General features: G+C 41.4%; 1 protein-coding gene across 4 annotated transcripts in view; it reads right to left on the minus strand.

Moving 5' to 3' along the window:
- The window catches only part of NLRP3 (NLR family pyrin domain containing 3), a 48,824-nt gene extending 39,510 nt beyond the window's left edge, over positions 1–9,314 (minus strand). For 2 of the 4 annotated variants that reach the window (XM_025292849.2, XM_025292847.2), the window contains exons 1-4: positions 9,199–9,308; positions 6,688–7,232; positions 2,392–2,496; positions 129–1,884 (exon numbers count right to left, since the gene is read on the minus strand). In XM_025292849.2, coding sequence (XP_025148634.2) covers positions 129–1,884; positions 2,392–2,496; positions 6,688–6,970 — 2,144 coding nt within the window. In that variant the 5' untranslated portion in view covers positions 6,971–7,232; positions 9,199–9,308. Of the gene's footprint in view, positions 1–128; positions 1,885–2,391; positions 2,497–6,687; positions 7,233–9,198 lie in introns of all 4 variants that reach the window. The other 2 variants (XM_025292845.2, XR_003111420.2) reach the window with 2 other exon arrangements.
- Between the last annotated feature and the right edge of the window lie 1,454 nt (positions 9,315–10,768).

A 10,768-nucleotide genomic window follows, 5' to 3' on the forward strand; every position in this document is an offset into this window, starting at 1 on the left:
TTTTGTAACTGTGGAAACTGCATTTGCAAGACTGTTGAAAACAAAGGAGAGAAAGCAAGTGCCAAGAATCAGATGACTAGGAAGTAGAAGACGTTCAGTACCAATTGCCTGAAGCAAGATCTCCTTACCCCTGAGAATATGCCACCTCAAAATCAGAGAGAACAGAACGGTCCATATGAGAGTGTCTAACTTCCTCCTCTTCTTCCTCCTCCTTGGGTGAGTTATGGAGCAACCTCAAGGAAAGGGATTCCACATGGCGACAGTTCTCAATACAAAAAGAAGAAACCACATGGTCCATTCTGGTGGACAGCTTGATCTCAATTTTGGGGAAATGGCTCATGGCCCTTTGCACAAAGTCCTCCTCCTGCATCTCATACAAACAATAGAACAATTCCAGCTGGCTGGGCTCAATCTGTAGTGTCTTGGCCTTGGCTTTTGCTTCAATCCATTTCAGCAGCTCCAGCCTGATTTTCTGAGAGATCTTACAACTCAGTTTTTTCTCTAAGTAGGAGGTTCTCTCCTGGTTTATAAGGCCAAAGAGGAAACGGACAACAAAAATCAGATATCCCTTTTCGAATTTGCCGTAGTTTTCGAGAAGGACCTTCACATCTCGGTTGGGAAGCTTTGAACAAGCCTGAGGTGTGTTCCTCATCTCCCCATGATTATCTTCTTCCAGCAGGTAGTACATGGCAGCAAAGAACTCCTGGAAAGTCATGTGGATGAAGCTGTAGAATTTCTCGCAGTCCACTTCCTTTTGGAACAGGTTCATCCTCAAGAAAGCAGACACATCTGCCTTCTGCAGGCCATGATTTCTGAGATCGCACTCCTCAAATAGGATTTTCTGGTTCCAGATTCCATCTGCAGCCAGTGAGCAGAGGCCCCAGAGGGTAGCAGAGTTGTGGTTCTCCTGGCTCCCTCCCTGAGATTGCAACAAACTGGAGAGGAAGAAGATATACACTGCAGTGGTGGTCTTGGATGTCCGAGCAAGACTCTTGCCACTATCCATCTGCTGTTTCAGCCCAGTGCACACAATCCAGCAGACCAGAGGAATAAAGCACATGGTGAAGAGGATCTCATTCTCCTGAATCAGCCTGAAGGCTTCCCTTGCTTGCTGCTCATCTGAGAAATACTTTAAGAAATATTCCTTCCTCTTGGCCTCTGAGAAACCCAGGATCTCCACATGACGAGCCTGGCCCAGCAAGTGCTTAAGTTTCTCCAGGGCCACGGGTCTTGTGGTGATGAGGAGGGAGGCCTCAGGAAGCAGTCTTTTTCTGATGAGGCTGCTCAGGAGAATGTCTCCCCGCTCCACCTTCCGCCAGTTTGTGCAGAGTGCTTCTGTGTGCTCATCAAAGGCACCTTGCAGCTCATCAAAGCCATCCATGAGGAAGAGGATCCTGGAAGGCTTGCTTACAATCTTGCCTATGGGTGGGTTTGGGCCAGGGCAGCAGCTGGCGATCAGGTCCCCCAGACTCCTCTGCGTCCCAAGGCTCACCTCCCGGCAGTGAATGTAAAACAAATAGTCAAATCTATCCTGGTAAAGTTTCTCTGATGCCCAGTCCAACATGATCTTCCTGGCCAGTATTGTTTTCCCAATGCCCGCTGCTCCCTGGAATACCACTGTGTGCACAGGCTCAGAGTGCTGGTCCTCAGGATCAAACAGCAATTCCAAGTTCACAGAACTCACAGGGCTATCCTGTATCTTGGCCCAGGTCCTACCAATGGCCAGGAGCTCATGCTCCCTCTCCTGTTGGCTCCTGTGTTCCTTGATGAGACGCAGCCTGGTGAAGCGTTTGTTGAGGTTCACGCTCTCACCCAGACGGGCATTCCTGTCTTCAATACACTGGAATTTGCTTCTCACGTATTTTCTGTACTTCTTACAGTAATCTGTGTCAGAGACAGAAAGTTAGACTTCAGAAGAAGCTTGATCACATCCACCAGAGACAAGCTATCAACAGGGGCTGGTGGTCTCTAAGGAATGGAAACTGATATTAAAGAATAGGAGTTGCAATTTCTCGTCACTGCCTGGGGTATGGATAGCCCCAGAAAATGTAGGGTGTCAAAATCTTCCTAGACACGGTTGAACAGAAGAACAGCAAAGTGCCATATGCATTGGCCCTGGCCAGAAAGTCTTTCTTCATTCAATCTTACTCCTTTACGTAGTCTGCAGCTCATGCCCTATAAAACCTGAAACATTCAGTTGCCCACCCATGGTTCTGGGACTGCAAGGAGTGAAACATGCATCTATTTCTTAAGCTAAAGTGGATTTCCTAAGACAGACCTTTTCACCCCAAGGAACATGTTAGGATCACCAAGTTATCCACCTTCTGAGCTTCAAGTACCTACAGAACCAGGTCTCTAAACCCAATCAGAAATACCAACTACATTGCTTACCTTTTTTTTTTCTACAAATAGAGATTCTGGAAAGGTATCCCAGTAAACCCATCCATTCTTCTTCAAGGCTTTCCTCCTGACTTAGCACAGAAACATTTGCATTCTCTGAGAAATAAAGGAAGAAAATACAAAGTGTCAAAAACGAGGACTCCTGATTAAGGTGATGTCATTGAAACCTAATGACAAAGGTCCATCTAGTCAAAGCTATGGTTTTTCCAGTAGTCATGTATGGATGTGAGAGTTGGACCATAAAGAAGGCTGAGCACCAAAGAATTGATGCTCTCGAACTGTGGTGTTGGAGAAGACCCTTGAGAGTCTTGTGGACTGCAAGAAGTTCAAACCAGTCAATCCTAAAGGAAATTAACCCTGAATATTCATTGGAAGGACTGATTCTGAAGCTGAAACTCCAATACTTTGGCCACCTGATGCAAAGAGCCAACTCATTAGAAAAGACTCTGATGCTAGGAAAGATCGAAGGCAGTAGGAGAACGGGATGACAGAGGACAAGATGATTGGATGGTATCACGGACTCAATGGACATGAGATTGAGCAAGCTCCGGAAGATGGTGAAGGACAGGGAAGCCTGGCATGCTACAGTCCATGGGGTCTCAGAGTCAGACACAACTGAGGGACTGAACAACAAAAACAATTGAAATCCAATAGCCAGCACCTGGCACAGGTCAAAGCCACCTGCCCTGAACATCTCCCAAACCAAAATACAGCTCAGTTGAATATCCAGTTGGAGGCATTCCTGTACTCCTAATTTCAAAGCAATGGATACCAACTAATATTGTGTCTTCATTGTATCCAGGCTTGGAATCTATCTCCCAAGCTTGGAAATCAGAAGGCAAACATATGAGGCATCAAAGTTTCTCATCCTCATTTAGCTTTGGCAGACTCCCTCCCTTGTGCTCTGATTTTGAGACCATCCCCACACTCTCAGGTATCCCCAGGATAGCCAAAGGCCAGCAGTATCATCTACCCTTGAGCCCAAATGCCTGGAATTCATCTGACCCATATTTGGAATCTTCAAGAGCAAGAATAACCCATCTGACTTATATCTAATTCAGAATTCTGACTAACTTTAGATTCACTTAGAAAGTTTTAAAAGTATTGATTCTAGGACTCTACTCCCAATGATCCTTTTTCAGTTCTCTGAGGTGGAGCCCAGGCACTATTATATTTATCTATTTTAAAAATAATTTTTATTGGAGTACAGTTGATTTACAATGCTGTGTTAGTTTTCTGCTGTACAGAAAAGTGAATCACACATACACACACACACACACACACACACACACATATATATATATATATATACACACACACTCGTTTTTAGATTCTACTCACATATAGGTCATTACAGATTATCAAGTACAAGGCACCTTTTTATTTTAAAAGCCCCACATGCATCCACAGTTGAGAATTATAGACCTAAACAATCAATAAATTACACATCCAAAAGAAGTATCTTATAGGAGAAATTAGACACAGCAGAACAAGAGATAGGTACCAGGGCAAATACATGGGACAGATAAATTTAGGCGGGCAGGAACTCCAGAGCTATATAAAAGATTCCTGAGGTGTCTACTTATTCTGAATGCAAATGCTCTTAACCCCACACACACAAAACCACAAAATAAAATCTAAACATTAACTCAAACCAAGGGCAAAACTTAATTTTTACTTAAAATATAACACTAGCCAGCCCCCTGAAACAAAAAACAAAAACTTCTAACCCTAGGTATAATTCTTCCACCCCCAAAACCTATGCCAAATGGTATAATGGTTATTCAACCAAAGAGACTCTTGGCATTGAATCCAGGCTTGGCTCTGGTTAGAACAGAGCTATGGACAACTATAACTTTTTCCAGGCTCATTTCACATTTCTCATTTGCAACCATTCTCCAGAATTATTTTTCACCTGGTGAAAATGAAATTGTTTATATCCATTAAACAACAGTTCTTCATTCCCTATTCCTTGCAGCCCCTAGAAACCACCACTTTGTCTCTATGAATTTGTCTACTCTAGGTACCTCTTATAATGGAATCACAGAATATTTGTCTTTTTGTGATTGGCTTATTTCACTTAGTATAATGAAATTGAAAACTTATTTGAAAAAGCACAGGCCTCCAGGGCTTCTTGTGAGGAATAAATAAAATCCATAAAATCTGCTTAGTGAACTACTTCTGCAACCACAATTGCAAGTGAAAGTCTCAGTCCCTCAGTCTTGTCTGACTCTTTGTGACCCCATGAACTGTAGCCTGCCATGCTCCTCTGTCCATGGAATTCTCCAAGCAAGAATACTGGAGTCGATTGCCATTCCCTTCTCCAAGGGGTCTCCCCAACCCAGGGATCGAACTCAGGTCTCCCACATTGCAAGAAGATTCTTTACCATCTGAGCCACCAGAGAAGTAACCTTGATTATTATACTTTAAAATGGTTATTAAGAATGTCAGTACTGACACAATTATAATTAAGCTATTATACACAATTTGTTTATAACATCACACTCATAAACACACCTGCCTCATGCCCCTATTTTTTATCTCCCTCATTAGATCCCTATTTCTTTCCCACCTCACTCTGCTTGTGATCTGCTGATCTATTTTATATTTGCAAGTATAAATACTTTTTAATTAACTTTAGATATGCCAACATGGACAAAACAAGGTTAGAAGAAAAAACAGGGTAATCAGAAAATAATTCATTAGAAAACAGAAGTTTAAGTCTATAAAACTGATTTCAAATGGCATAGATGTACTACATATACACCACCATTTTTGTCTGTTTCAGAAACACTGATTCATTTTTATTACTCTTTTTTACTAGCTCAACCTCATCATCTTGTGATTTTCTAGGTTCCTCTGAGCCCTTTCTTGTATCCTTCCCTTGCTCAGAACACCAAGCCAGAAGGAAGAACCTCACCATATGTCCACAGAGATGAAGAGGATTTCTTTCACTAATTCCAATGCCCAAATTAATGGCCATAGGAAAAGCTTTTCTGCAGAAATTACATACTTCTATAAGCTGAGAGATTGCCCCAAGCCATGAGAAGCAGAGATCCAAGTCTGTTGACCATGCAGGTAGATACTTAGATGCTAGATGAAGACTTGGAGAAAGTCTAGGCCCAGGAGAGATGTGAATAAAGTGTAACTAATTAAAGAAGGTTCTTATGGGTATGTGAGCCCTGACAGGTTTTTAAAGGAGTTAGAAAAAAGAAAACTGCTTTCCTCCATCTTCTCATAGCACTATCATGAGAAGAAAAAGTAGATGATAAAGTCAAGATAATAAGTGATTAAAAAACAAACATATCAGCTTTGATTTCTCAAAGGATACCATCAACAGAGTGAAAAGACAACCCTCAGAATGGGAGAAAATATTTGCGAATCATATATTTGATAAGAAGTTAATATCCAGGATATATATATATAAAGGACTCCTAAAGGTCAACAGCAAAAGACAGACAACCCATTTAAAACATGGGAAAGGAATTGAATAGACATTTCTCCAAAGATAAGAAAATGACTAACAAGCACATGAGAAGAGGTTCAGTATCACTAGTCAATAGGGAAATACAAATGAGATACCATCTCATGCCCATTAGGACGGCTACTATCAAAAAAGAAAACATAAATGTTAGTAAGGATGTGAAGAAATTAGAACCCTTGTGCACTGTTAGTGGGAATGTAAAATGGTGCATCTACTGTGGAAAACATTATGGCAATTCCTCAAAAAATTAAACTAGAATTACCATATAAGCCAGTAATTCCACTTCTGGAAATAAACCCAAAAGAATTGAAAGCAAGATCTCAAAGAGATTTGTACAACCATGTTCATAGAAGCATTATTCACAATAGTCAAAAGCTAAAAGCAATTAGAAAGTCCATTGATGGATGAATGAATGAACAAACTGTGGTATACACATACCACAAAATATTATTCCACCTTAAAAAAGAATGAAATCCTGACATATGAGACAATGTGCGTGAAGCTTGAGGAAGTTTATGCTGCTACACAAAAAGACAAATATTCTATGATTTCACCTACAAAAGGTACTAGAATAGTCAAATTCATAGAGACAGAAAGTGGTTGTCAGGCGCTGAGGGGAGGGTAGAATTGTTTCATGCGTACAGAGTTTTGCAAGATGAAAAAGAGTTCTGGAGATTGATTGAACAACTGTGTGAATGAGCTTAACCACCACTGCATCATACACTAAAAATGGCTGATAGTAAATTTTATCTTATGTATATTTTATCATGATTTAAAAAAAGTACTGTCTTGATTCCACTCACCCCATTCTGGCTCTTCCCTCTTAGCTTTCTCATAAAGGTCTCTCCTGTTGATTGCAGCAAAAATCCACTTGGCCATGGCCCATGCCTTCTCTTCCCCGTTGAAATCAATCATCAGGGTAGCTAGATCCACGTGATCTGCTTTTTCTGTCTGACCCCGAGGAATTGAGGTGCAGCCCTTCTGACTGGGATAGTCTTCTAAATGCATCTTGAATTTCTTAAAGTCTATGTCTTCCAGGTCCTCCAGGTAACGAGCCAGCTTGCAGCGGACACTTACCATTCTCATCTGCACACCCGGTCAGAGTCCTTGGGCATAAATCCACACTTGGAAGTTAGGTGGTGCAAACAGCATATGGTTAAGTCTTTTCAGAAATTTACCCTCAGAGAGAATTAAAGTATCAAAAACCCAGAAAATTGAAAGGAAAAAATATCACTGGATTCTAACAAGTTGCCATCTTTAGCTTTTAAAAGTGAGTCAAATCTTACCAGAAAGTTTTCCTATTGGCTCAACCCAGGTGTGTGTCCTGAGCCATGGAAGAAAGGTGCCCCTATGGAGAGAAACAAAATCACCAACACAACACATTAACAGTGCAATGTAGTCTTAAACCGCTTCCTAATGCCATCTTGATGTATCACCAAGAGAACTTTGATCCCACTGATTACTGGCTATGTATGACCCTGGGCAATCTCTCCACTATTTTTCAACTTCGGTTTCCTCATCTATAAAATAGCAGAGTGATGAGATTTTTTTACCTTCCTTCCAACTGAAAGATTCTGGTTTCTTGTTTCTGTTTTGAACCAAGGAAAGATGAATGAGGGACAAGAAAAGAAAGGATAGTATGAATGAGTAATTATGGAGATAACAGAACAGCATATGTCTAGAGAGAAGGAAAGAGAACATAGAAGCATGCAGAGGAAGGCATAGTCTGTAACAAACCCTTTATCAACACATTGATTGATTAAAACTGAAATGGGATGGAACTTGGGGTGATAAGAAAGAATGATAAATATATACATTTCTTTAATGTCTCCTTGCAAAATTCACAATTATAATAATTATTAGAACTCACATTTATTGAGAGCTTCTCATGAGTTAGGTGCTATACTGATGCACAAAACTGAAAAATTATATTCCTAGTTCCATGGTATGGAAGTAGAAACTGAGTCTTAGGCTAACTGACTTGCCCAGAGTTTCACAGCCAGGAGAGACAAAGCCAGGATTTACACTAGGGTCACTGATTTCTGAGTCATGCCCCTAACATTGCATTTTTCTCTGCATAAAAAGTGTGAGAACATTTCTTCCACCATTTAAGTAGGTATCTCAGTCACGTAGGAGGAAAAAATGGTTGAAGATGATAACAAAATATAGATGAAAGTGAAAGTGTTAGTTGCTCAGTTGTGTCCAACTCTTTGTAACCCCATGGACTGTAGCCCACCAGGCTCCTTTAAAATTCTCCAGGTAAGAATACTGGAGTGGTTTGCAATTTCCTTCTCCAGGGGATCTTCCTGACCCAGAGATCGAACCCATCCTGCATTGCAGGCAGATTCTTAAGCGTCTGAGCCACCAAGGAAAGCCAAAAATCAGATTGTTAAAAAACAAAAGCACTTTCCCAGGTTTTATCACACAATCTCATTGTAATGTTCAATGTCTCGGTTTCCTAACTAGACTTCAAGTTCCACAAAGACTTGAAATCAGCTGCTATATCTCTTGATCATACACAATTTCTAGATTTTGGATGGATGAGCACATTGGCTTTGTTTGGAATTGAACTCTTCATATTATTGAATTTAGAAAAGAATTATAGGAAGGGAGAAGCCCTATGAGCCCAGGTCTCCTGCATTGCAGGAAGATTCTTTGCCATCTGAGCCACCAGGGAAAGCTTATGAAGCTTTCAAACTCTGCAAACTGGAATTCGTAAAAGCGCAGCTTAATGTTCAAGACATTTTAAACATGTTCAACGCTCCTTCTGTCTCCATTCCTGCCTCTTCACTCCTCGCATCATGCATCGTCCACCGCCCACCGCCCCTGTCAAGTCCATCCCCTATGCATTTGGCAGGTGGCAGGAGGAGAGGGGGTACTCCAGACAGATCCACCAGCTCTGCCAACCCTCTCAGGTCCCATTGCATCAGTCTTTCCATCCACATCAGGACTCTGCCTCTCCTCTGCGCTACCCTATCCCTAACCTTAGTGCACCCCCACCCTGACCTTTACCTTCTCTGTCCCTTGGTTTCTAAATATGCTCATTTCCTTATATGCATCCCATCTATCCACTTCCTAGGGGAGTGAGTGTGAGCCATGGTCACTGTTCCTGACCCCCACTCCCCACACACATGCACTGGCACACATGGCAACCAAATATTGATAAACATAAAAGAAACATTCCAGAAACATTGTTAAAGGATAGACTTGAAGGCTGGCAGAAGGAACCTCTAGTCAAAATCTGCCCCTTGAAACAATCTCCCCACTCTTCCCCAGGCTATTTCAGCCACCCGGCTCCTCAGAGCTGGACTCACCCAGACGTCAGCCTCGGGAACAGCCGGAGAAGAAACTAGACGAATTTATAGCAGTCACAACCCAGCAGGAAGGATGTGGTCTCAGTTTGGAGCAAACAGGCTTGCATCATAGGCAAAAGCAGAGACTAATGGTTACTCACATCACTGGATTTTCCAAACCGAAGCTCTCAAAGCTGAGCCTGCTTGCAGCCAGAGATACCTGGCCTCCCCTCAGTGGCCACTGGGGTAGAAAAGGGGAGGAAATTCAACTGCTGCTCAATGAATGTTCCCTCTGACTCTGACAGCAGCCATGTGAGTGTTTTGATGACACAGAGGGGGCTGTGATGGAGAATACCATAGCAGCATAAACAGACAATCGAAAGCATAACCTGGCTATCAAACTGCAGATCCCATTCACTTCCAAGCTGTCACATGGAGGAGGTCAGTAGACAATACAGTAACCACTGACTATTATTTTTCTTCACCACTTAATTGAGGTAAGTATATACCTGTGAAACCATCACCACCATCAAGGCTATAAGCATATTTATCACCTCCCAAAGTTTCTCCCCACCCTATTATATGGGGAAAATTGACTGTGTGTGTGTGGTGAGAACACAATATAAGATCTACCATAAACAAATATTAAGTACACAATTTAGTATTATTAGCTACAGGCTCTATGCTATAGAGCAGATCTCCAGGACTTATCCATCTTGCATAATAGAAACTGCCCACTTTCTGACTAACATTTCCCTCTTTCTGTCTCTCCCCAGCCCCTGGAAACTGTCATTCTACTCTGTTTCAATGAGTTTGACTATTTTAGATCCTACATGAGTGATTCATTTGGTATTCATCTTTCCTCTCATTTATTTCATTTTGTCATCAAAATCCACTCATGTTGCTGCAAATGGTAGGATTTCCTTATCTATCATGGCTGAATAACATTCCATTGGGATATTTTTCACATATTTTTATGCTAATATACATATGAAATATTCCATATATATGGAATATATATAGTCCAACACATATTCCAATAATATATTCCAATATATATATGTATATTCCAACATTCTAAATATATATGTATGTATGTATATATATATCACATCTTCTTTATTCATTCATCCACTGATGGATGCTTTGGTTGTCTTTATTCATCCTTCTGATTATGAACACTTATGCTGTTTCTGTGTCTTGGATCTTGTGAATAAAGCCACAGCGAACATGGAAGCACATATCTCTTCAAGATCAGATCCTGATTTCAATTCCTTTGGATAGGCACAAACTCTACTCTCCGAGTCACTGACTTATTTGTTCAACTAAAATTTATGGAGTACCTAGTGTGTGTCAAGCATGAACACAAAGCTGAATAGCAGCTTGCCTTACCCAAGAAGAGCTAGAGAAGATAGATACACCCAGACCTGCTTTTCTAATTGTTACCATGTCTGCAGGACCACAGTCCAATAATGGCATGAGTTCCATGGAACATGGTGAGAGGCACTCAGCACCCCAGGGAGTGCAGGAAACTTGGAGCAAGAAGAAAAAGCATTCAAGTCTAACCTAAGGGTACAGAGGCATTGGTGGT

This window comes from Bubalus bubalis, chromosome 9 (assembly GCF_019923935.1).
Source record: "Bubalus bubalis isolate 160015118507 breed Murrah chromosome 9, NDDB_SH_1, whole genome shotgun sequence".
Lineage (NCBI taxonomy): Eukaryota > Metazoa > Chordata > Mammalia > Artiodactyla > Bovidae > Bubalus > Bubalus bubalis.